A 26,898-nucleotide genomic window follows, 5' to 3' on the forward strand; every position below is an offset into this window, starting at 1 on the left:
GAAAACAGTAAGGATGGAAAACCACCCCATGAAAGCACGTATCACCTTCCCTGCACCAGTCAGCTCTACCTCCGCTGCCAGGGTTAGCAACGCAGCCAGAAAAATGTTTGTGCGATGCTGCCCTGCTTCCTAGAAACCCGTATACATCTCCGATATGATCTGTACCTCTCCCCTTACAATACACCAATATATTTTAACTACAACCCTAAATGTTGCAAAAGAACCCTTTGAGTAAGTCTCTTTGGTGCAATACAGATACGTCAAGGCTGATTGTTATTGTACATGTCAGGGCTGTTGAAGTGCAGGATAAAGAAGGCCATTGTGCTCCCACGGAGGGGACAGCTCGGATGATTAATGACTGCTCCCTCAATTCTCCGAAGAAGAGATGGAAGTCGGATAAGGCCTCCGCTGGCGGTAGGGGCAGAGCACCAGAAGACATACCCAGAGCAAAAAAAAAAGGACGGGGCTCCGCATGGAGAGGCAGGATCAATAGGCAGCAGCCTGCCAGAGTGCTCGCCGGCAAGGAGCGGGAGCAGGGAGGTGCTGCCTAACACTGGGGCTTGTGTTTGCTCCTCTCACCTCCTTTCCTAATCCAGGCTTTTTTCTCGCCGCTTTTCTACCTTGGAAAGTGGCTCTTGGGAAGGCAGATGGTTGCCCATTGAGTAAGGCAAATGGCAAAAATCAGGGAAATTGCAAATTGATCTTTGCCGAACACACACAGTGACTTTGTTACCCACTTTTTGAGCCTCGGCGCAAATACCTCCTGGTCTAATTCTAAGGCGTGCCAAAGTAAATTATATTTAGTTTGCCTTAAATAAACAATGACTCTTCCAGGAAAGGTTTGTCTCTTCTGGGCACTTGCATCATTTATCACTGCTCCACTGTTTTGAGTTGGCTGCCCTTTTAGGGTGAGATGTCTCTTGGTTTTAGTGTGTGCACAACCATAGAGAGGACAAGGTCTTACCCCAAGAAAAATGTACTGAGAAGATGTCATTAAAGCTAATGAGAGTCCAGGCAGCTGCAGCTCATTAGAGAGTGCCTGGGGCCAATTGTAACTGAGACCTTTAAATATACATCATAGTCAAATAAACAACATCATATTCGATCTGCAAAGTCTCTATCAGTTCCTTCCCAGTCCTTATCACTCAGCCTTACATTTTGCTGAGAAAATGTTCCCTGTTCAATAACAAACCCAGAAGCAAATGAGACCATCGCACTTAGCAAACAATGTGCTGAGAAATGAGGGTAGAGGAGGGGGGTCCCTCCTTCTGAAAGTTAAATTTGAAATTAATTGATTGCAAGGGTGGGAGACACTCAGGGCTCAAGCTCTTCATCCTGCTCATAGGACAACATGGAAAACAGATCGAAGGAGCTGCAAAGATGCTGAAGACCAGCACGTTTTATACAGTGAGTGAGCAATTAGCTTTTCTTTAGTTCCTTTCTTTGGCTTCGGGACATGACTTTACCGTAAAAGAAAATGAGGGGTTTCTGACACTACTTTACATTTGTTGTCATTACGAAGCATTTAGTGAGGAATTACAGATTTACAAGAACGGGGATTTCCTTCTCCATCAGCAGAGCCCCCAGAGGGGCTTCCCATCACCCCCCTTCCCCACGCAGGCAGGAGCCCCTGTGCTGCGCCATGGGCAGGCTGTGGGCTTCCTCCTGTCCTCACCCCACGTGTGATTATTAAGTTCTTATCGCAATAAGGAGTCACTGACACTGGGCTGCTTTCCAGGGAATGCTGCTCCCTTAATAGGCCATTATATCTCAGTAATAAGGGCTAAACTCTTCTGGGGGCATTTAGTCATAAATTAAGTAAAATAACACCACTGATCCCGTCTTTCTCCCAGCCCTCGCTAAGGGGGGTGATGCTGTCCATGGATGCCCTCCAATGTTGGCTTCTGGGGCTGGTGCAGGGGGTGCACAGCACTGCCAGAGGGGTGCAACGTCCCCCCTCGCTGTCAGGGCCATGTGTGGGGGGCCATAAACAATGCAGATAATAAAACAAACTGGGGACAGTCTATGGCTGGGTTCACTGACTCCCAGATTAAGACCTGGCTCCCAAATGAGCCCTCACTTGACAAAGGGCATCTCCAGTTTCTGTTGTGCAGGGGCCTGGGAACAGAGTGGCTCCTGCCATGGGTATCTGCATGCCTTAGGGCATGGTGTCACAGGCAGGTTAATCCCTGTGATGAACCCAGGAAGGCAACACAGACACCCACTTTGGCAGGAACTGCTGTGTTTGGGCTGCTGAATCCCCTCCTCTGTGGCTACATCATAGAGTAAATGCTGGCCTGTACGGATCAGACCCAGAGACTCGTGTGATTTCTGGCTGTTGGCCACAGCTTGGCTGGAGAGGCTGCTGAAGCCGAGCAGCCCAAACTCTCGCAGCATCCCAGATAGGGCCATGTCCACCTTGTCGACCAGGAATGGTCCCTGCCCCACACCTCCCAAAGTCATGTTTAGCAGAGCTACCCAGCCCAAAGCTGTGCTAACAATTCCCCACTCCCTGACACCATTTTGTTCATGTGGACATGGCCACACCATCCTGCAGGGACTCGCAAGAGCTGAGCTCAGGGTTGTCACTGCATGCCCAGGGCTGCCATACCCTCTGTGCTAGTGGGAATAAAACCACGGGCCCACCTTTGCCCTGTCAAGAGAGCTCTGGGCCTGGCTTGGGGCAACCTCCCACTATGGGGCTTGCAACATAATCTCCTACCATGGCTTGCGAGGTAGTCTCGTAGCATGGAGGCTTGTGAGGTGGCCTTCCACTATGGGAGCTTGCAAGGAGGACTGTGAGCTCTCACCTTTATCCTCTTGATGATGCTGAAATGCAGGGAGGATTAGGGCACTGAGGGAGTGAGGGACATGGATGGCAGCTCAAGAAAGGAGCATCTCCAGCACCAGCAGCTACCAGGGAAGGAGCATCATGGGGTGGAGCTGGGGCTGAGCTGCTATATCCTGCCCAGAAAAAAGAGCAGTTCCCTATTTGTTGTTGCCACTGGGTCTGGTTTGCACTGGGGTTCTCTGATCCCATAGGACCTTGTCCAGGTGGAGACCCTGCTGCATCCAGCCTCACCTATTGCAACAGGTTTCAGCAGAGCCAAGGGAGCCAGGGCAGAACCCCCTCCTGATGTCTTACCCCGGGGGCAATGGAGCTGCCAGCACTCTTGCAGCTGTGCAAAATGAGACGGGCACGTCTCTGTCCCCCAGGAGTGGGGACACTGAGGGTGCTCCTGCTGGTGTCATGTTGTGTCTCCATCCTCATTAGAGGCAGGTACAGCTGTGCTGGCCTGGGAAAGCCCTGCAGACCCACGGCTGCTTTGAAACGGAAGTTGCAGTACTTTGGCTTCACTTGGCTTTAAAGCCAATTTGGTGACAGCCGTGCAAACCCTCCACAGAGACAACCCCTGCCTCCCCACCTCCCTCCCCACACCAGGTATATTGATTTAATTTGCACCTGTGCATTTCTTGGCACAGCCTGACCTGAGGCAAGCCAGGAGTAAATTCAGTTAGGAGACTTCTGGCACAAAGCTGCCCCAGCTGAGCTAAGCCAGCATGAAACAACAGGAGTTCAGCAGGTTCAGCTTTGTGTGCAGCCCAGGGTTGGACTGTAGCTTCAACCCTGCCCCGAGATGGTAGGAGAGAACAGGAGGTGTTTGGGGTGAAGGGTTTTGCTGTGAGTAATTTATGTTGTCTTAGAGCTGCTTTTGCTGATGCTCACAGCTCAGTGGGAATGCTCTGGATTTTGCCTGGCTCCCCTCTACCTTCCCTGCTCTACCAGCATCCTGTAGCACCTGAGGATTCCCCCTTCTCCCCTCCCCAGGCCCCAAAGCAGCCTGGAGGGGTTGTGCCCTGGGAAAAATCCCGCTGCCGACCTCTGCTCGGGCAATGGGGACCTGTGAGCAGGATGCTGATGCTCATTCTTGAGGTTTCGTGCTCAATTCCCTTCTAATCCAAATTTTCAATTGCTCATAACTTATGTCATTTGGACTGGAATTTTCCAGACGTGATCTCCCCTACAAAGGTGGGTCTTTCCTTTCCTATTTTTTTTTTTTTTACCCAAGAAAAGCATTCAGCCAAATGGTTTGGCTATGTCCATTTTCTTTATTTTTTTTATTTTTTTTTTTTAGTAAACACAGACTTTTCTCATTATATATTAAAATTATAGTTATAGAGTCACCTTTCCTGCTGTGGTGTCAGTGGGGAGCAGGCCTCTGGCCGACCGCCGGGGAGCTGGCGTGCAGAGGGGGATGCTGCCGTCCAACCCAGCTCAGTTTCCCCCAGCTCACCCCAACACTGACCCTCCCCAGGCCCCTTTGGGTGCCCCAGGAAACCTGAATTACGACTGTTTGAGGAAGGCATTTTGCCCAAGTGCAGAGCAATGCGTGTTCCCACTTTAGGGTTTGTTTTCCTCCAGCAAGCTGGAGGCAGATTGGGTGGGGGTCAGGCTGCTTTCAGCCAGAGCCTGGGGTAGGCTCAAGTTCAAAACCCCTCTTCCTTCCACATTTCCCAAAGGCACTGATTTTCAAGCAGGGCTGGGAAATACACATCTGCAGGTCTTTTTGATGTATTTATGCTGTTGCTCCCTGTCATCTCCCTGCTGTGAGGGACTGGGGGATGGTCCCAGTGAAGGCAGTGAACATCCCCACTTGGCTCAGGATGGCCAGCAGTGGGGACAGGCAACACACACATCCAGCCCTGCGGCCGGCAGTTTTGCAAGCTCCTCCCTTCCTTCTGGTAGCAAAGGAGTTAAAGCCGACGGGATGAATCCCGGGGGGACTCTTGGGGGCCATGGCTGTGCAGAGCAGGGCGGAAGCAGCTCCCCCTCTCTTCTGCTGCTCGACATGATGTCACCTCCCCGCTCTCCCCAAGGAGGCGTTAACGGAGCCCGTGTGCTGGCGGGGCGGTGGGGCCAGGCTGTGCAGGTGGGCAGCACCTGGCAGGGAGTGCCCATGGCTGGGGGCTGACAGAGCACCTCAGCCCACAGCACAGCCCCCTCCAGGGCTACATGCCTCCTCCCAGCTGCCTTGGAGAAGCCAGGGGTGAGACAAGTCGCTCTGCTCCCCATCTCCCCTCTGATACCTGATGGCAATCAAGTGAGGGCCAGAGAAAATCCCCATTACATTTTCGAGGGATGAATGGATCATCTAACAGTGGAAGAGTTACCCAGGCCAAGATCTGGGTGGAGGAAACATTTTTTATTTGTTCTCTTTTTGGGACAAGGAAGACCACAGAGTATCCCTGCTGTCCCTCCTCCATCCCCATCCCATCCTGCCAGCAGATGCAGGTCCAGCTTATGCCCTCATGCACAAAAAGTCCCTTCCTGCAGCCCTTCTCCTCTGCAGAGAAGAAAGGCGTGCAAAGGAGGTTCCTATATTTCTCCAATTAATGTAATTAAGAGAATTAAACTTTTGGAGAGAGTGAGTTTTTCATTTTCTTTTTATTTGATTAGGGAAATTCCCACTGCGCACTCTGTGCAAATGAAACCCAGGCTCCTTTCCGTTGTTCGGCAGCCCCGGGAGGACACGTTACCTTTCAATCTCGCACACTAATGTGTTTAGAGTTAAAATCCCCCCCGCCCCAGGCGAGCAAAGGAAGGATCCCAGAGCCTTGATTAAAGCACGGCTTCCTGAGCAAGGATGTGCACATGGAGCCGCTGGGTTCGTGGTGTGCCCTGCACAGCTAGCCGAGCCTCCTCATGCACACCGGGAGATGCCAGTGCATCCTGGGGCTCCCAGTATTCTGTTGTTTAGTCCAGAGTGGTACAGTAACACCCAGGGAAAAGCAAGGAAGCCCTGGGATTGGGTGGCTGGTCCCCACACTTCACTGGAGGTCTGTCCTAGCCAGCTTGCCCACGTGAACTCCAGTGCCATGGCCCTATCAGGTGATTTATCACATAATACTGAAAAGTAATTATTTTTGTCAGTCTGAATATTAAAAACTCTTCTCCACAAGACTGGGTTTAGCTATGAAGGTTACTGAAAAATAAAACATGAGGAAAAGTCTTTGTACAATCCTACCATGAGGCCTTGGGTACTTATACTATCCCACAAGCGCTCCAAAATTATGAGCCAGCTCTCCAAAATGAGATAGGCTTAAAAATCAATAAGAATAAAAAAATACATTATGGCTTTTAATTTTTCTTCGACTTTCTGAGCGTTTTGGGCACACAGGGGACGTGTTAGACATTAATGAAAGCTGCTATTCTCATCTAAACACAATTTCAGGTGGTCGTAACTTTGAAAACCACGGGAGACATCACTGGGTCTGTGGCGGGTACAGACCTGGACAGGGAAGAGCAATCAAAAGATTGGGGCAAAATGGCTCCTTTAGCCCCACTGGGGTTTCCCACACTTTCTTGCAGTGGGAAGTGTGTCTACAAAAAGCCAAACCTGCTCTTTTTTATTTTTTTCATCCCAGTAAAAATCTGCTGACTTGAAGTCTGGTTTTCTGGTTCCTCCCATTTAGCATAATGAATTGGAGATAGAGCTCCAGGAGCGCCGTCTGGGGTGGGAGGAAACCACAGGCCGGCTCGGGAGGCAGCGCAGGGCTGTCGTGGCCGTGCCAACATGAGTACAGGTGGCCCAAGAGCGGGCTGGAGGTGAAACTTGGGTTTCCCGGTGTTTGGCTCTTCTCCAGTAAAAACTTTAAAGATCTGCCACAGAAGATGAACGGGGTTATCTGGATTTAGCAGGAGGCGTTAGCTTTCTTTTCACCTCCAATGGAGGAGTGGGAATGGCTCCCTGCGGTCAGGAGAAGAACTTGAAGCTTTAAAGCCCATCAGGTTTCTGGGCTCGCAGTGAGCTCTTCTGATTATATCATTTTTTTGATTAGGTGAAATATTTTTCTCTGTTAATCCCTAATTCTTCCAGCTTTCCCAAGGGTCATCCAGAGGAGAGAAGCTGGAGGGGGGAGGAGGGGAAGGTTGGGCGATGCCATGTTGGGATAATGGCACAGGATAGGATTTGTGGATGCTCTTCCACGTCCCCTTCGGCCCTCACTCTATAATTAACCATAAGGGCAGTGACTTGCTGGTGATGGTCCCATGGCTACCCTGGGCACATGATAGCAGAGCAGCAAAGCACCACAGCCAGCAGGCAGGGACCAGCTGCCCATTACAACAGCACTGGCAAACCCCCCCTTTCGGAGGGTAACGAGCATTTTTGGCTCCAGCAGCGACGTGATAAAACACTTCTGCCATTGCTGCTCGGAGCATCTGTGGAAGGGAAAACTTCCCAGCGTAACATCCACAGCCTCTTAAGTAAATAGTCTTTAATGTTGCACTAAAGGGTTGTAGTCTTAATATGTAAAATCTGTTTAGCTTTTTTAATTCTTGGATCGCGCTGTGGAAAGTCCTCCAGAACTTGCCTGTTGGCTTTTTTCCCCCCAGCCTTTGGTCTCCGAGGAGCCGTGGCCAGGAACGCCCTCCCGCAGAGCCGCGGCAACCCGGGGCCAGCAGGAGCTGGTGGGAGATGCCCTGAAGATGGCAGCAGGGCCATGGGCACCACACAGCCAGGGCTGTGACAACGCGGGGGCAGCCGGCGGGTACCACAGCGCTCTGCTAAATGCTGTCTGAAGCAAATACTTTTCCTCTTAAGAAAATAAAAAAAAAAAAAAAAAAAAAAAGGGGTGGGGAGCAGAGAGCTGTTTTGTAACAAATGCCGGAGTGCTACCCACAGCTGGAACTTTCTGCTACATCAGGGTGGAGCAAATCACACCCATTCACTGCAACCTGCCAGGATGCTAAAAGGCTTGTCAGCTCCTCCACATCTGGGTCTTCCCTGCTGAGTGGCAGCTGAGCCTTTTTAAATAGGGATGAAGGGTGGGATGGGTTTCCCCAACAGGTCTGGCTGCTGGCAGCTTCTTGCAGAGGGAGTTATTTTAGGGTTTTATCCTTTCCTTGTGCTTGTAGCCCTTGTCAAGGTGGGCTCATCACTGGTCTGTGGCTGTTCAGCGCATGGCATGAACGCAAGTGTGAGCTGGAGCTGGTACCCACTTGGCTCCTGATGGGGCTGTGTGTGCTCTGGTGCCCTGACTGGGTGCTGTGGAGATATGCAATTAAAAGAAAAAGCAATCTTTCCTCAGAGATCTCCCAACTCCAAATTAGGGAGGCAGAAACGCTGTCAGTAAATGACAGACTATGACTGGGAGAGGCACAAACAAGCACGTAGGGAGAGCACTGGGGGGAGGAGGGGAAGGTCGGGGTGCTGCACCCTTGTTTTTGTTTAGACTAGGAGTGCTGCAGCTGAACTTGTCTCCTGCCTGGAGTGGGGAAGTTTAGAAGAGGCCAGCCCTGCTGGGGATGGGGGTGTGTGAGGGGGAGTAGCAGCCCTGGAGAGGGGGGGTGAGGAAGGGGGCTGATGGAGCTGGGCAGGAAGAGAGTGGTAGTGCCCATGGGGCACTCTATCCCCCACTGCAGGGGGATAGAGAGTGTTAACCCACCACAGTGGAAAGTGGGTGTGGGGAGGTAGCAATGAAGGCAAGGAACGACTGGTCCTAGCAAAGCACTGTACAGCAGGGCTGAAATCATCATCATCCTCCAGTGCTCTGACCTCCATCTCCACCTTGCAGCTGAGGCGCTTTCCAGTAACACCAAGGTGCTGTGCAGACAGAGCAGCCCTGCCTCTTGCAGAGCTGGGCCAGGCAGAGAGCAACAGGCTGGCCCCAGAGATGGGGTCCACTTCTGTGTGGAAGAAGTGGTCAGTAGATAAGGAGCATTTGGGCCCATAAACCTCAAAGTAAGGTCCCTGGGTGGTGTTAATGGCCCTACAGCTGCCTGATGGAGTGGAAGTTGGATGCAGGGATGTAGGGGAAGGGGATGGGTCCTGGGACCTAAACATCCACGTCTCAGAGGACAGTAGCTAGACAAAGAGAGCTCTGTGTGCTGGCAGGCAGGACAGAGCCCACAGACAGACTGGGGGAGGAGGAGGCTGAGATCATGTAAAGTCTGCAAAGGTAAGATATGTTGGACCAAGGCACAAAGCACGTTCCGGCAGGCGGCCAGTGACAGCTCTGGATGTTGATTCACAGGCACAAGGGGCTTCAAAGGAGAAGGCAGTGAAGCAGCACACCCGATGGAGGTGGGAGGTGGACTTGTGTTGTTGTGTGATGGAAGAGCATGGAGATGGGATGTGGGAATACATGTCTGCAAGTGCACACAAAGCTCTGATGCCACCATACCCAGCATTCGTGGAGATGTGCCTGTGGTTTGGCTCCAGCCCGGGATAGGTGATATCTTTCCTAACTCTGCTATGTAGGAGAGGCTTGTGAGTTGCCACTGTGCCTCCTGAACTGTGACACGTTGGCCTCACACTTTGTAGCAACTACCAAAATGAGGGTACCTGAGTGTACAGGGGTCTGTGGCCCCTCTGTTGAGATGGGGCTCAGCCAGCCAGCAATGCACCTGTCTGTCCTGCCAGCATCACCCATGCCCTTCCAGCTGCTGGTATAGTCCAGGCAGCACCACGCTCTTGCTCAGACAAGACCTTTCTGTGTGGGTACAGCTAGGCTGGCATTCTTGGTGCCTGCCCGTGGTGTCAGCATCCCTGGGGCCACCGTGAGTCAGCACTGAGTCCCCTCTGCCTGGAACCCTGCCAACCCCTGAGCAATGATTTCCAGCGCGTGCAGCCAGGTTGTGTGTCAGGAGGATTAATGATAGAGGCTTCTCAGGCCTTTGAGATCTGGGTCTAATTTAAAACCAAAACAAAACGTAGAAATTTAGGAGCAGGGGAGTTGCTGTCCTGGGGCAAGCCTGGGATGCAGCTCGTCGCGTATCCAATCCTGCAGTAACATGTGCCAGGACCTTCAGAGAAGGTACAAGCAAACACCTGGTACACAGGAAAAACCCAGCCTCCCAGGGGTGCTTTCTTCTTTGTCTTTTGCTATTAGTCATTAGCTTATGCTCTGAAGCACATGGCCTTATCTTCCCTCCAGGCATCTTCCTTTTATCTACCTTGACTCATGGAGCTACAGAATCTTCTATTAGCCGCATAAATGTCAGATCTTCTTTAAAATCTTACAAAACTCTCTGCCTCGTTGTATCTTACGGCAATGAGTTCCACACATTAATCATGTGCTGGTGTAAAAATGAGTTTCTTATCAGTTTTTAGCTTTTGGTCTTTGTATTTAGCCATCTGTCCCGGTAGAACTTTCACTGTTGCGTAAGGGATGGACACTCGTTTATATGCAGTGAGCTGGATGCCAAGATGAGCTTCAGTTTTGCCTGACTTTTTCTGGTAAAGGGTTTAAAGCTGGTGACTGGAAGAGTTTGACAGCAAGCCTCCCTCTGCAAAAAGTCTTCAGTAACTTTCTTGCTGAAAAGAGGGGCTGGCAGTGGAGCAGCTCTGCATGCCAGAGGGATGGGAAGTTCAGGCTGAAGATGTCTCCCAAGGCAAAGGCTTGGGGTTCTGCCAGGTTGTGGGAGGTGGAGGTTTGGGAAAGGGCTGTAGGGCTTAGCCAAGGACCAAAGGAAATGTGGAACAGGGGAGCGTTTGTCTTGATTTAATTTGACACTTAAACTGAAAGGGTGTGATTTGTAGCTGTGCGCATTTAAAAAGCTCCTCAAGATAGGGAAGTGGAGGCAATAGCAGGTTCGGGTGCCAGATCAGATAAGACCCTGTGGGTAATGCCTCTACCTTACTCATTTTTATTCAGCTTTATCTCCAGGCTCCTAAAAAACCCAATGGCTTGAAATTCTCCACTCCTGACTCTATTTCCAATATCTCCTTTACAGTGAGGCACCTGAACCCAATGTGCATTGTTGTATTGCCTTAGACTGGCATAGCACTCCCTGGCCCTGCCATCATGCACCCAAGGGCAATTTGGTGTCCTCGTCTCTGCTGTACACCAAGCTGTACATTGTGGTGTCTTTGAGCAGCTTGGACTGGGATACTCGATGGGATAGTTCCCCAGAGCTGCTGAAAGGGGGTCCTGGAGGCACTTGCTCTGTGCTAAATCCTGGTTAGTGTGCTAGTTAGTCCATATGGATCTTGATGTAGGGAATGCTCCTTGCAGAGGGTGGGGGGAACAGTGTTGGAAGGACCATTGAAGGTTTTGCTCACCAGGCTCTATTGCTTGTGCAGCAGAGAGCAGAGCAGCTGCCTCAGGGCTCACTGATCTGAAGGGGAGCATTTCAGGGAAGGAGAGAGGCAGGCACAGCCTGGGCATGTGGAGGCATCACCAAGGAATGTGCCCACACCCTCCACAGGGCACATCATGGGGTGCTGACACAAGAGCCCTTTACAGAGCCATTCTAGCATCCAGCTCCCAAGATGGGCCCTCTGCAGGTACCAGAGTAGCTGGTGGATCACACAGAGGCTCAGGAAAGCACTGGCCACGATGAATGTGTTTGGCACTGACCCTAATCCTTTCCTGCCAATACGCTGATTGGAATTGAATTTCCAATATGAGCAGTCGTGGGACTCTATCTGCAAGCTGGTGGTGAGAGCTATAGATTTTTATCATGTGTTTCACAGCTATTTCTTTCATTTGAAAAAAATAATAGGAGTGACTGCTGAAAACACTTCAGCAGCCAAACTGTCTTGGTGGCGTTGGGCAGGGTGAGATGGGTCTGGATGTGACCATGGGATGGCAAGGAGGGAGGCATCATGTCCCCTTCCTGGGGGGGGAGCAGTAGCTGCCAAGGCTACAGCCCAGCACCAAGACAGGACCAGCTCAAGCCTTGTTGGGTTTGTGGGAGGTTTCTCAGCCCCTCTGAGGTGGAGGCGATACTCCTGATGGGTTTGCAGCTAAGAGCATTGCAGCCAAAAGGGGATTTTCCCCCCTGAAGCTTCAGCCTGTTGTTTCTCACTCAGCATAGATGAGGGCCTTCCTCCTTCCAGCATCCCACCACCCAAGGAGCCTGGGTATCTGCCTCTCATCTCCTTCCCTGGGGGATGGCCCACCCCAGCCATACAACTGCTCCAAGGCTTTGCAGATCTCTGGCAGGTCTCGCTGCCATCAGCCATGTTTTTGCTGTTCATTTCCCACCTGTGTTACACAGCCAGCATCACCCAAAATGAGGCATATTCACAGGCAGGACTCTGGCAGGATTGAGGAGGGCTCTGGAGGTGAGATACTCTTTTTACATCTCCTAAAAATACTTTTTTAAAAATATTTTCATTTTTTTTTGTCACAGTGCAGTGCTCCTGCCTTGTGTTCAGCCTGCGATCCATTACATCCCCCACCTCTTTTCTGCAGAGCAGCTGCCTTGCCAGCTTCTCCCCGTATTTATTTAGGCTTCCCCCCCCCCCAGCCCTGTATTTGCTCAGTTGAACCTTGAACTTGTCTTGGTGAACACCCTCCTGTTTTTCCTGGCTCTGTATCTGATTTATGTAGATCATTTTGAGCTCTAATCCTGCCTGGCTGACTTGGCTGAGCATTCCTGGCTCTGGCAGGAGGCACAAGCTCTCCAGCAGGTGACAAGAGGTGATCTTTGGCCATGCACAGGTTAAGGACAGAGTCAGTTCCTCTTCCTCTGACCCTTTCCACCCTCATATCTTTAACAAGACTGGTCCACCTGGGGCAAATACCCAGGGAATGCTCTTGCTGGAGAATTGAAAACAAAAAAAAAGAGCAGGCAGCATGCCCAGGGGAAAGCAAACATCCTAGAGATGCTGGGAAAGGGGCACAGAACAACTCTGCCCTGGAAGAGCCTCCCCTCTGCCCCTGTTGTTATTGCTGCTCCCTTTTTTGACCTGAGCAGTTTGCAAATATTTTCAGTCCTGCAGGTTGTTTCCATTAAGAGGGAAAAATCAATGAGGCAGCCAAGAGTCTGTGGCTGAGCCTGCTCTCTGCTAAAAATGGACCAAATGCCTCTTTCCTGAGTGCAAGGGGGTGGATTTGCATTTTCCCAGCTCTGACCCCATCGCTTCCCGAAAGCTGCTCTGTGTTCCAGGCCTCCCTGCCTTAGAGCTACTCTGGCTTCTCCTCCCTCACCCTTTGCCCAGCCCCGGTGCTCATCCTCAGCTGGGGCTCAGCAATTCCTGCTAATGGGAAAAGCATTCCTGTCATTTCATCAAGTCGCTTAATAATGTGCCAGAAATGCCTATTGATTTCTTGCACGCTTCTGTGCAGACAGAGGTAAATAAGAGCCATTCGTCACTGCATTATGTATCGGTAATTAAAAATTACTAGGTAACTTCAACCAAAAATTGAATAATTTGAAGTAAAATTAAATAATTCTAGGTAATCAGTACTAAATGAGACCATTATTTTACTTATCAGTGACTAAAAATTACCAGGCATTTTTCCTCGTTTGGATGCTCTCCCTCGCCCTCCGTGTCAGTAGAGCCTTTCTAATTTGTTTTAATTGTTAATTTTAATGAGTAGTGTTTTCTGATAACATTTCAGCATGTTTTGTTGTTTTTAGAGAGGGTTTTTATTGCATTGCACAAAGCCCGAAGCACCTCAATGCGGGAGCAATTTGGAAACTAAATTATTATTATTTATTTAAATCAAACCCTCCAGCCTCTTTAACCGTTTGGCTGATTCTGTAATTGCTGTAGCAGTGTGATGGAAACGCTCATGAAGCTGGTGAGGAAGCACCTGGATACTCTTCTCAGCTCTGTGACCTCCTGCACAGCATGTACCCAGCCATCGGTTCTGCTTCTTGGGAAGATTTTTTGGATCCAGAGCTTTGCTGTTACCCCAGGTTTGCACAGCACCTCCCATCAGTGTCCCCCAGAGTGGCTCAGAGGCATCTGGAGGAGGACACAAGCAGGAACCTTCTGCTGAGGGGTCTTGTCCCGTCCACAGAAGAAGCAAGATTGAGGGTAGGCAACAAGACACAATTTCAACTTGATTTTTATCTGATTGTCAGATCAGAGCAGGATGTGGCTGGTGCTGAATTGGAAAGGGAGCTGCTTCTTGGATTTGAAACCACTGCAGTTCTTAGGTCAAGGGCATCTTTGTTCCTTGAAGCTCTCCTGCTGTCCAATTCCTGCCTTAACTAGTGGGGCTGTGTGGGTGCACCATCCATCTGGACCCCCTGAGATACTCCATGGCTCTGAGAGGCAGCCGGGACCTGTGTCAAGTCAAAAAGCTCCACATGGCTCAAGGTGAGTTGTTACCCCAAGGTCCTCAGACCCTCATCCATACCCATCCTCCTCCAGCTGCTTCCCAAGGGACTCCCAATACTTGTGCTTGTAAACTGGCAGGAGAGAGTAGGTCGAGACCAGGCCAGCGCTGCTGCATTCCTCTTGCCCTTGGATCTTGAGGAGATCTTGAGGCAGATTAGCCCAATCTCCCCTCGAGCCTCCCTTCCCTGCAGGGGAGGCCTGGACCTCCGTGTCAACTCCGGTCTGCTCGGCAAGGGTTTGTCACCTCCCTGCTCCATGGCACAACACATTAGTGCATTCAGCCAAGAAGGATGCTGGCTGTCTTTGCTGCTGCTGGGTTGCATTACAGTCCCCTGTCTATGGCAATTTGCGACGCGCCATCGCCCCAGGGGCACGGCAGGATCTTCTGTTCCCCGGTTGTTCACTGTGAGCACACAGATGCCTTTCACCCACGGGCCAAAGCTCAGGGAATCCCTGTAGGTATCTCACTCAACATGTGCCTGTTGCCCTGGAGGTGTTGGTGGGCTGAGATCTGGCTGCAAATGGCACAAGGCCAGGCTGGAGGGCCTCTGCCAGGACATGGAGGTCTCTGCTCATGGGGGCTGCAGTCTGTGAGCCTCCTGCCCTGGGCTGCTCTGTGTCTTAATGACTGTTAAAGGGGAAAAAAGATGTTGTCTCCTCCATGGAGGATGGAGTTTGTGAAACAACCTTATAATGTTTACTTAGAGGGCGCCAGCCCTCATCCTGTGATACCTCCTGCTTTGGGCTGACCAAACAAGACAGCAGATGGAATAACAAATAATTTGGGGATTTTTTTTTCTTTTTTTTTTTCTTTTCTTTAATAAGACCCTCTTCCCTTCCCTGAAGTCCTAGAAAATAGCTGGGTGGAAAGCATTACCTGATGCTGGTTTCAGGCCTGACTCTGCTCTTGGGGCCATGGTTGTTTCTTGCGGCAATCCTGGGTCTCAGGGAAGGAAATAGCCTGGGAATGCTGAGGATGGACTGAGGATGGGAGCCTGGGGACAGCTACTGCAGCTGAGCAGCAGAGGAACCAGAGGAGAAAGGGTGGATTAATTCCTGCAATCTCTGTTCCTCTCCCATGCACCTGAGATGCCCAACCTTCCAAAATCCGAGCAATCCACTGTAATCTCCTCACTGGACTGGGACTGGCAGGAAGATATCTGGATAAACCTGCTTCCAGGCTGCTGGGGGGCAGGGACCCCCGAAATCTCATGCCCACTTGCCCAGCCATGGCCCAGTCCCTGACTCGATGGCCAGCCCCTGCCCTCTGCTGATGAGACACGGAAGTGCCAAATTCAGACCAAACAGCCCCAAATCTGAGGGGTGCCCAGTGGAGGGGGGTACCAGGGGTCTGGAGAAGGCTTTTTGTTGAGGTCTGCCTGGAGAGGCTGCTCCCTGCCTTGTACCTCTCACACCCAGGAACAGTTTTGTGGTACTTGGCATTCATTCCTCTATGCTTAATTTCATCCCATTTAGACCTAGTAAAAACTATTCCCTGCAAGCAATTTATTCAACAAATGTAGCTGGCACTTTCTGTTGCTGAGTTGTCCAGGAAGAGACCACAATTTTTAATGATTTTTTTCCATTCAGTGAATGCTCTTTATGTCAGTATTTGAGCTCAGGGTTGTTCATGAATGGCAGTATAGTAAAAAAAAAATATCCGGTGCCCTATCTGAGCTGCAGTTTGCTATTCACGCTGCGAGGCCAGGCACCTTATCACACCAAGTATTGTTTCTCTCCCCTGAATAGGAGCCCTCATCTCCCTCAACTACCTCCACTCCTACCCAGAACAAAATTAATTTCATCCTGCAACAAATCTGGCTGCTTGATTAAATGAATCTGTTGCCAGGCCTGAAAGATATCTCAGTGAGCAAAATTTCTTTTCTGGTTGAACACCCACCGAGCCGACCACAGACACAAGCGGGTGGTACCCGGAGGAGCTCAAGGCTGTATTTACACTGCTAACCTGCCTCTGACCCCCTCACTTTGGCTCATAATGCTCTGGAAAGCAGCTCCTGAGGGTGTGTAAATACCCTGGACACCTAAGGCTCCACATTAGGCTCTCCCACCCCAATGCCTGCTCCTGGCTGGTGCCTAGTCAAGCTTGGCAGATTGAGCTCTTTTAATTTTTCCTTAAAAAATCAATCCTTCCAGCCCTTTTATCTGTTGTAGAAGAATATCACCCTCTACATTGATTTCTCTGCAATTTCTTGGTGTACTCCGAAGATCTGAGTGTGTTGCTGAACCTGGGGTTGGAGGTGTGATCCTGCTGGCATTGCATCCCCAACCCTATCCAGCTCCAGCCCTCTGTTATCCTCAGCCCAGGATGACACTGCCTACTTCTGTCACTATCCCACGCACTCTCTCTGCCTTGTTTCCAGGCACCGAGGCCCTTTTTGTTCTGTCTATCATGACAAACATAGGGGAGTACTCACGGCCGCTGCCTGGGGAGGGGTTTGCCAAAACTATCCTATTCTGGAGCATTTTATAGTAACTGTGTGATGAGGAAAAGATGGTGAGGGCTTACCGTTCTAATTAGGATCGTTTCTGTCTTGCAAGAGGGATTGGCGGGTAGTATTTATGGATACGAGTAGGTTCAGAAAAATTCCTAGCACCATCTGTTTGAGAGAGAACAGGAAGAATTTCAATATGCTTTAGACCTTGAAGAGTAATGTTTGTATAACAGGCTCATAAAATCAATTTCTAATAGTTACAGGTACCCCCTCAGGAATTTAAATAGTCTGTTAACAAAATTATTCCATCTGCCAAGCAAATACACTAAATATGCATGCTCCATACTACATATATGGCTGCATGTGCCTTTCTCCTCCACAGTGTGCCCTTGTGTCTTGAGTGCTGGTTTCACTCCTGGGTTACACTCAGTCTTTCCTGGTGGCACCTCACTGTATATTCCTGATTCAATGGGAGCTCACTCACCTGCCTTTGGCCTGTCAGATGAATCACTGTTATGGTCACCTTGTTCCCCAGGAGCTGAGTGTGGGGGTCGCTCTGTCCTGGTCCCCTTCCTGTCTCCTGCTTGGCTGCCCATGGGCTGCCAGGGGGAGAGAAGTGGCTGCAGGGGTTAAAAGGGCTGTAGAGGACAGAGGGGCTGAATGTGCAAACAGAGAACATGCTAGGGGCAGGGTCAGTCCCTTCACACCCTGTTTGCAGCCTTTTTAAGTTGGTGTTACAGCCTGGATGTTGGGCCAGTTGGGCTTTGCTCTGCTTCCAGTCTCCTCAATCCTCCGTGGCACCTCACTTTTCCATTACCACTTTGGATCCATCAGTGCCCTGCTTGGTGCCAGGACTCCAATGCATCCTGCCTTGTATGTTTGGGAACAGGCTGACAACGCAGGGCATATGCAGGCAAACTGCAAATATGTCATCCCGTTAAGAGTTTGCATTTAACGCTGCCCGTGTAGCTGTGCGACACCTTGCCAGTTCTGCAAAGGTTGTGTTCTCAGTGTTATCAGGAGTGATTTATGGTGAGAGTTAGGCTGTGTGTCCAGAATATCGATGGAGGCGTTTGCTGCCTATTGTGTTTAATAGCTGTTGGGGTCCCTCTTTTTACCATTGTGTCATTTGCTGCCTGCCAGCTTGTGCAGGTCTGGGAGTGTGTCTCTGTCGGGGCAGAGTTATTGATTACGGTGTGTTTGGAGTAGTTGCTGGCTGGGTACGAGTGGTGGGTGCCTCTTCCAGATGGCTGCAGCTGGCACAGCACTTGCTGGCCACTGTCCCCAAGTCCCCTTGCCCACCTGGGGCAGCATCATCACAGAGAAGGTGCCCAGGAGCTGAGTGCTCTGCCCTCCTTTTTCCGCCTTGTATCAACCAGAACCAAAGTGAAACCTGAGTGACTCTTTGCTGGGGAGCGGAGCTGGAAGGCTAAAATCTGCACGAGTTTAATGGATTTACCCTCTCCACCCCACAGGCAGATGAGGCACAGAAATCCCATGGTATTCACCAGTGGTCAGGCTGGAGGTGTCCTGGCGGGAAGAAGCAAAGCCCCACATGTCTGAGGTGCGCCAGGAGACTGGGATTTCCCTCTGATGATGATCTCTTTGTGCTAGGCGGTTTCTTCTTTTTAATTTAAAAATCCACATTCCCACTTCCACATAGCTCGTTATCTCAGGGCATGTGATGAGGTGTCCAGGGGTCTGTCCCGGCAGAGATGATGCAGAACACATTTGTGCAGGCGGTTGGATCTGACCCCCCTCTCCCTCGGGGAACGGGTGGTTTTCATTTCAGCCTCTTCCATTAGAAGCTCTAAGGGGAGCTCCATCTATTAACTGAGAACTGCAGGCCTGTAAATTTTGGCAAGAAAAACTCCTTGGAAGCAAGTAATCTGTATTTTCTCAGAGCTGTTTGTCCTCCCTCTTTGCATGTACAGCTTTTGCTGGTCGGGAGGCAGGTACTGCTGCTGACTCCTTCTCCACATGTGCAGATTGATGGTGTCTGCTCCAGAGCCCGCTCCCTCTTCCCTTTCTCTCCCTCTCAGTTTTGTTCCTTCTCTTTTGAGCTGTTTCTGCTTTGCTTGGGAGACTCCTTTAGCTGCCAAGTCCTGATGTGTATCTGTTCATTTCCTAGGGCAAACACATTGATCTGTGATTTCTGTTATGATACTGCAGATTTCTGTTCCCTTTATTCTTTTTTTTTTTTTTTTACTTTATTCTGCCATCCAGGAGGTGGTTTCTGTGCTATGGAGAAGCACAATATTTCTAGAAAAATGTGTGTTTCCCTGCCTCAGAGCTGTGCCTAATTGAGTACAGAGCGAGCGTCCATCCCTCTTAGTTCCAGTGTAATTCACTGCGGTGTGTTCCTTTGTGATTGTGTTATTCCAGCAATAACAGCTACTCTCCTTCCAGATATTTATTCTTTTCATGAACATCAGCATACTGGCAAAGAGTTGGGATTTTTTTTTTTCCATCTTAATGCTCTACTTCTTAGCTCAAATCGGGGATTTATGCTTCAGGGATCTCGGAGAAGACTTTCCTCTTTTCTGCTACCTCTTTCCAGAAGCGCCATCTTTCTACGCTGGGATTTCGAGTTCTTGGACATGTGTTACTGCTGCCGGGGATGCTGCTCACTGCTTTCAGATTTGTATTTACTGCGGTGCTTTGCTCTTTAATTTTGTCGTTCTCTCTCTGGCACAGAGATGAAGTGATGCAAATAAAGGCTGGAGCGTTTGGTTTGGAGTCAAACCAACACTGGCCATTCCGAGTGGGGGCTGGGGGGAGTGGGAGGGCAATGGGCAGCATCTTCCTGTGCAGCTGCTGCAGCTCTGGGCATCCTGTGAGGGCTGTGATGGAGGGGCAACAGCCTGGACAGAGGTGAGTGAGCACCCAAGGTATTCCCAACACCTGGCACAGCGAGGGCAGGAGGAGAAAGCGCACGTAAGACAGGGATGCCTCCCAAATATACTGCTAACCTCTCCCTGTGCTGAGGATAATGCATTAGATTTTCATTCTGGAAGACCTTATTTCTTATTATGAGTTAGTTTTACAGCACCCTGATGTGTGCTCAGCACTTTACAGTGCAGGGAAAAAGATGAGGTCCATGCGACAGATTTACCCGGCATTAAATCCTGACTGGATTACAAAGGAAAGAAGTAGTGTGTGTGCCCTGGCCTTCATCCTGTCATGCTGCCACAGGAACTTTGAGCAGCTTCTACCTTTTTTAGTGACATGAGGGGGTTTTTCTGCCCCATGGCAGCCTTGCTGCCTGCTGTGCTCTGCTTCTCACCCAAGCCATCGCTTTTGGCAGGTGGGAGTCCCACGAAAGCTGCAGCAAGGAGGGCATATGGCTCACAGCTCCCAAATGGGGACCAGCAAACAGTGCAGTGCCAGGACCATTTGACAGCCTGGCACAGTCCCCCTGAGCCACCTGCGAGTGGAGGGAAACATTGGCATTCAGTGAGGGCTCATTCACCCAGGCTGGCATCTCAGCTGCAGGCTGTGCTGGAGCCAGTGGGACCTGGAAGCTGTGTCAGGGTGAGTTTGCGGTGGGAAGCCTTGCTGGAGGAGGGCAGGCTGCCCCAGAGCCATGACCCATCTCAGGAGAGCTCTCTGTGCCCTGCCAGAGGGTGCCTGGGTGCACCTCAGCCCAGTCATCTGGGCAGGAGAGGTGCAGCCTGTCTCCCACAGCTCTGGGACCTACGGGGATGCTCATGCTCCAGCACGGTCAAAATGGGGAGGCGATGGGCCCTCTGCCTCATCCCCACCCCCAGGCACTGCCATTGCCCTCCCCGACTGCGTGGGAACGGCTCCTGGGGCTGGAGCATGCCGAATTTCACTTTTTAAATGGGGCTTCTGGCACCCGGCCAGGCAGCGTTTCGTGTTGTCAAATATTTTGGCAAACCGCATCTCAGCTTTAGTCTGAAGCGTCTTTTGCTGGGGAAACGGCACCAAGCCGAGCAGCCAGCACGGTCCCAGCGCAGAGGGGAACACCACACTGCTGGCTATATCCTGCATGGGAGCTGCTGGTGCTGGAGTGCTGTCCCATCCTGGCTGGGGGCACTGGGGATTGCACCTGGACAGGGTGACTGTGGTGAGCAATGAAAGGGCCACAAAAAAGGTGTTTTAAGGTGACTGAAAGGGTTTGTGAAATCAGGCTGAGCGGGACAAATTGTATTGACAAGAATAAGAAAACCCTGAAAAGTGATTTTTCAAGTCCCTCTTTTGGCTTTTTGTTCTGAAATTGCCCTGCATTAAGAAGAGAATGAAAAAAATAAAAAATCCAGCTCTAAGTAAACTAGAAATAAGGGGACTGTATTTTTTTTACCACCTCATTGGAAAAATGAAACATATTTGTTCTGGGTCAGACCAAAATGAGCAAAGCAATCAGTTATCCACAGAGCCACGCTGCAGGCTGGTTTCCCTTCTGCTAACTCTCCTGGGCATCCTTGAAAGAATATCCAATACCTTTTTATGATGTTTGAAAGAAAATATCTCCGAGGAAAGAAAAAAAAGCAAGGTGTGATCCCAAAAAGTCCGCTTTTGCAGCTTGGACAGACTCATCTTTCCCTCCCGCGGCCGTCGCTCCTTCCTCCTGCCCATCACGTTGTGTGGTTAGAGCACACATACTCACGGCCCCAGCACCATGATGGGTTTTGAAAGCCTGAGAAATCCTCCCAAAAGCCTGGTTTCCGGCCAAAAAAACCCGAGGTTATGCAAACATACGCAGAGCTTGCAAACAGGCTGTGTGTGTTGGATGGAGAGCAGCTTTACGAAGCAGGTGTGAGCTGATGCAGGAAGAGCTGCGCTGCCTGATGTCTGCACTGAAAGCCAGTGTCAGCCCACAGACTGAAACCAGGGCTCTGGAATTAAAGAAAAAACAACCAAGGAATAAAAATCCACCCCTGCAACAGCATCCCAAGAAAAATTCCACCCGATCCCAGGCCAGGGGGCAGTGCCACCCATTTGGGTTAGGGCTGCAGGACCCCTTTTTGCTAGGCCACCAGCCCACGTGACGGGCTGTGGAGTGAACTTCCCCAACCACCTGTGTCCCTCATCATGCTGCTGCCATCCTGGTTATGCCCCCACAGCCCTGTGGGACTTTTTTATACCTTTGTAGAGGTTTAAAGGTAGATGGCTTCTTGGCAAAGGCATCCCTGGAATCTTCTGAGCCAGTGAAACCTCCTAAAAACCAAGTTCCTAGCAGCTGCCAAGAAAAAGCTTGTTTGGGTTTAAAATGTGTTCAGAAGAGTCATTCTCTTATGAAAAACTGCGGCTGTCAAAGCACCACAGTGGAGTTGCACTTATTACATATTAATGACTCCACATCATCTGCGTTTGCTTTACAGTACCCAAATATTGGAAATATCAATGTATGAGCATTCCTGAATGTGAATTGTCAGACACGCAGATCTTGGTGTCTGGAAGCCCAGCAGAGCCCCAGCATTACCCACAGTAAATGCTCCCTGTGCCAGTGAATGCCATTGTGGAGCTGCACAGTCACAACCCTGTGAAAGCTGGGAAACCAGTGGTGTGGAAGATGTGAGTCTATCTTGCTCCATCCCGGAGCTGTTGGCTGCACCGACCTCCTAATTTGGATGCTTTCAGCAAACAGGGTGAAGTGGCTTGTGCCAGTGTGATAATGTGGAGGGAGGCACGTGGTGTGAAAAGCCTCAAGGGGGAAAAGGGACAGTGATGTTTGCAGTGTGGGATTTTTGACACCTGGTGTGGGAGGCTGAGCAGAGCAGGAGGTGCTCTCTGGCATGGAGAGGGTCTTCCAGAGTATTTAAGCCTTTTTCTGATTGCTCCCTGAAGGGGATTTTTTGGGGACTGAATCTTATCCCCTGTGTTACTCAGTGGAGAGGGTTTAGGGTTGTCCTGTATAGGGTCAGGGGCTGGACTTGATGATCCTTGTGGGTCCCTTCCAATTCAAGATACTTCTATTCTATTCTAGGGTCTAAGCCTCTTGGGATGACAGGGCTGAGTGTCATCCTCCCCCTTCACCTCTCTCCTCCAGGCCAGGGAGGGATTCTGCATGGGTTGGGTGAGTGCCAGGCAGAGCTGATCCTCCTGGGGCTGCTGCAGGAGAATTGGCAGAAATGGGACTGGGGAAGCCATGACTGGGACCCTGCTGCTCATGCCATTCTCTAGGCTGATAAAGGAGACTGAAGCATCTCCTCTTGCTCATTCCCCAGCCAGGTGCAGGCACTAGGAATTATCCCTTGAGATGCTTTCTGCAGCCTCTACTGTCCCCACTGCCAGGCATCAGATCCTGATGGAGCACAGTCCCTGTGCATGGCAGGGCTGGTTCTCTCCCAGTCACCTTGCTGCCAGCAGGGCAGCAGCTTGGGCTTGCCTGGGTAGTTCATCAATGATGTGCTCTTTCCTCACTCATATCTCCAGAATATCTTGGTGGGTAGGAATACACTTCCTGGCCTCCCTTCTCCTGTGTTCATTGGGGAAACTGAGGCATGAGATGGTGGGGATGCAAGCACAGATGTCTCCTCCAGCACAGGTGGGTCTGCAACAGAGCTGGAACAAAACCCCAGGGGGTTCAGCACTTCACCTTCTGCATCTGCTGTAAATTCACCTTCTTCCACCACTCACTGTGCTCGGCATTAGCATGATATTAGTTTGAAGGAAACATTGACACTCTGTTGCCTTTTTTGGTTTTTGGTTTTTTCAAAAGCATGTCATGTGGGAGTTATTAAAAGAGTTGCCTACATTTTACAAATATTTCCAGGAAGAAATTTGCCAGTGGGCTGTGGAAGAGGGAGTGTGATGCTGACCAGCACAAGGCTGGCTGCCAGACCGTGCTCTCTACTCATCCATCAGGCTGTCCCCAAAACCTCCCTTCCCCCAGTGAACTGGTAACAGCAATGAGCCAGGGTGTCAAAGTGTACCTTGCATCTGTGTACCTTGCATCACCTTAGCCAAGGTGATCAAAGGCTGCTTTCCTCCTCAGCCTGGCGTGGGGGGACAGTGGCCACCTGCCAAGGCGCACATTCAGTTTGGAGCATTTGCAGCATCCCCCACCCTCAGGGATGGTGGTGCCTAAATGAGGACTGCGAATCTGTCAGGCTTCTGCCTGTCAGCTGCCTGTTCCTTGGAGACACAGGGAGCTGAGCCCTCCTGGGGGGACACCTGTGATCAGTATCGTGATGTTGGTCGCTGAATCTGGGGAAAGGCTGGGGCTGAAGGGCTCCTTTCTGGGAGCTGCCAGTGAGAAGCAGAAGGAGAAGCTGTGCTTAGGGAAAGGGCTTGTTAAAAAGCTGTGGAGAGTCACAGGCAAACTGAGGGGGTTCTCCTCAGGACATCTCCAGGTAACACCGAAGGGAAGAGCAATGGCAGCTCTCAGTGCCACTGAGTGCCTTGATCCCCCTGGCCATAACTCACACGGCCATGACTCAGTGTAAAGTGCATCCTGCACCTGCCTGCCGCTGTAACGGGTAAACAGTAATAGTTTGTGGTTAAAATATTGCCCTCAGATGGTAATCTGTGGGACATGGTTTATACAGAACAGCTGCCCTGGGAGGGGGGTAACCTCTCCATCCTTGGCAAGAGGTTCTGTACTTGTGGTGCTGGATCCCAGGTGTATGGAGAGGGATGCTGTCGGATGGAGGGTTTTGCAGGCACCGTGCATGGCTCTGCACTCCACGAAGCAGGTAAGGTGCAGGGAAAGGTCTTTTACCACTCACAGTAAGAGTGGTTACTGTGCTAACAGATAGAAATGGTATCAGTGAAACCTCAGAAGACGTCCCACCCAGAAGAACAGCAACACCAAATCCATGCAACACCATTTTCCCAGGGCTGTTACCTCCCTCCAGGACGGTGGTTCCTTGGGGCTGGGTGACCAGGATAATACTGGGTAGGATTTCAATCTGGCCCTTGAGGCTCAAAAGAGGTTTGGGGACAGACAAAAGTCTCCTGCAAGTGGGTGGCAGTGACGCAGGGCAGAGCGATGGTATTGCTGGTATGTCGAGCACCTTGTTTATTATACCTCAGACATGTCGCAACAGTGCTGGGTTGTGTAATGGTTTCCAGGAGATTTTCCTGCTTTCAGCTTTTGGGGCTCTCATTCCCAGGGCTTGGTTTCTGCCAGAGGTGGTATCTGGTAGAGAGAATTAGTTAAAATCAAACTTCTTAGGTGGGGTTTTGTGTTGAGATACCAAGTGTGTGATGGAGAGAGGGAGGAGGAGACTTCCACCTTTCTGATTTTTTTTTTTTTTTTTGTGAGCACCTTCCTTCCTGGGAGCTTACAGACAAGGGGTGAAAGCTGGGTGCAGCTTCCAGTCTAGGTAGTCTGATGCTACTCCATTTCAAGAAAATTATAGGCATTGACATCGGGAATTTCACCCACAGGGATTTAAGTGTTTCTGCCTAGCACCAATAAGAGGTGGTACTTGACAAATGGCCTTGCCTTCTCATTGTAGGAGACTGAGGATCCCGTGATCCAGCCCAAGAACTCCTATGGAACTTCTGTGGCACTATTCCTGCCCCTGCCAAGTCCCAGCCCTCCTCAGGCTGAATTTTGGCACGTTCCTCCCTTTCCCTTTCCTTTGTGCAATTTTCTTCTCTCTTCTCTCCTTTCCCGGAATTGGAAGAGTTTGCACATGCAATGTGAGTCACCTCATCTGCTGCAAGGTGCAAAGGACAGAGAGAGCTCTGTTCTCCTGGCAGTTCCAGTTGGGGCTTGGATAAATCCTCTGAGTTGTCAGTCAGCAAAGGCGAGCTCCTCATTCAGCACGGGTGACCCAGGAGTTTCAGAAGCTCAAGATATTGCAACAACTTGGAAGAATTATCACTGGGAAAATTACTGTAGCACCCGAGGGGAATTCAGCTCTCCACCACAAATGCAGAGGCATTCAAGCTTCTCCTTGAAGCGGCTGCAAAAATTTCTTGATTTGGCCATTTTTGTTTTCCAGAACCTCATTCGGCACATTGGCTGAAATCTTCCTGGCCCGGGTTGTGCCCCCAGCTCCGGGGGATTTTCTTATTTTTGAAAACTCCAGCTAAATGCTGGCACAGTTATAAGGAATTGAGGGAAGCTCTTAAAATGGAAAATGTTGGGCAAGCCCAAATAGCTTTGGAGCATGTGGCATGGTGAGGACAACCTCCTTGATGGAGACTGGGCTCCCTCGTGCTGCTGTCTGCTGTGCTCAGCTGGGCACAGCACAGATGGGCACTGAGCATAGAAGGATGCTCCTGCCCCCACTCCAAATGAGAGCATCAAATAGTAGGGTACAGCAACACCAAACCTGCTTCCCAGTGCACTTCTCTGCAGGGAGGTGCTGGGCAGCAGTTAAGGGGGACCTATCCAGCTCACTGCCATGTCCAGGTTCCTTCCACATCCGGACTTCAGCCCTCGAAGGATGAGTTGCACCATGTATTTAAGCCCACGGCAAGGTCCCCCTCTGTGCTTCCCTTGCAAAGAATGAAATAACCTGGAAGCTGTTGGTCTCTGGAAGCAATTTAGCATGGGACGTGGCTATTAATTTAAATAGATTACAGAAATTTGAACTAAGCTGCATATAAATCTTCTGACCAGTTCTTTGGGCTTTGGTCTCTGTTGTTTACACTTTCTTTTTCTATTTTTTTTCGATTGTGTTTTATTGATTCCTGAAGCTGTGATGTTTCGGTTGGAGCTTACTGCTTAGATGGCAGGCAGCTTCACTTTTCCACACATATTACCTTTCAGAGCTACTGTGAGTAGGACACAGATGTTACTAGGTCTCAGGTAAAGCCATCAAAGGTGGACGTTCAATAAAGTTTGACATCATCTTCAACCTGAAGGCAAAGGGGTTGGTTTTGATTAGCAGCTCGCAGGGCTGAGCCTAACCCATATCGGAGCTGCTGCTGCTACTTTACCTGAATGGCAAAACCACAGATGGTAATTATAACCATAAGTGCTTACAGATTTCCTAACAACAAAGATAATTTGTTTGCTCCATGCCTTGTTAGAAGGAGAATTTTGTTCTGGTGACTGGGTGGTTTGTGAATCAGTCGTTGCCCTTTCACCCCTTCATCCCCGGCTCGGCTGTTCCCCCCAGCTGTGGCCATTAGATGTTGATCCAACCAGAAGGGTCCTGCCGAGTCTGGTCTCTGCAGCGGCCACAGAGACGCCAGCCCAGTGCAAGGAGCCATCCTGGCCTGGCAGGGAGTGTGATGCTGTGCTGATGCCCATGGGATGCCCTGGGATGCTGGGCAGGGGAGGTCCTCCTTGCTAAAACCATCCTTTCCTCATCCTATGCTTGTGCATATAAATTCTGGGGCAATTGGGGTTAAAACTTGCTGCCAGGCTGCCCCTGAGTCATTGGACAACTGCTGCTGGTCCAAAGCAGGGTAAAGCTCAGTTGCATCCCCCA

General features: G+C 50.5%; 1 protein-coding gene across 5 annotated transcripts in view; it reads left to right on the top strand.

Moving 5' to 3' along the window:
* Positions 1–26,090, top strand: part of LOC135419513 (sentrin-specific protease 5-like) — a 204,831-nt gene extending 178,741 nt beyond the window's left edge. For all 5 annotated transcript variants that reach the window (XM_064665971.1, XM_064665970.1, XM_064665968.1 and 2 more), the window contains one exon: positions 24,967–26,090. In XM_064665971.1, coding sequence (XP_064522041.1) covers positions 24,967–25,482 — 516 coding nt within the window. In that variant the 3' untranslated portion in view covers positions 25,483–26,090. The remainder of the gene's footprint in view (positions 1–24,966) is intronic.
* The last annotated feature ends 808 nt before the right edge of the window (positions 26,091–26,898 follow it).

Source organism: Pseudopipra pipra, chromosome 10, assembly GCF_036250125.1.
Source record: "Pseudopipra pipra isolate bDixPip1 chromosome 10, bDixPip1.hap1, whole genome shotgun sequence".
Taxonomy (NCBI): domain Eukaryota; kingdom Metazoa; phylum Chordata; class Aves; order Passeriformes; family Pipridae; genus Pseudopipra; species Pseudopipra pipra.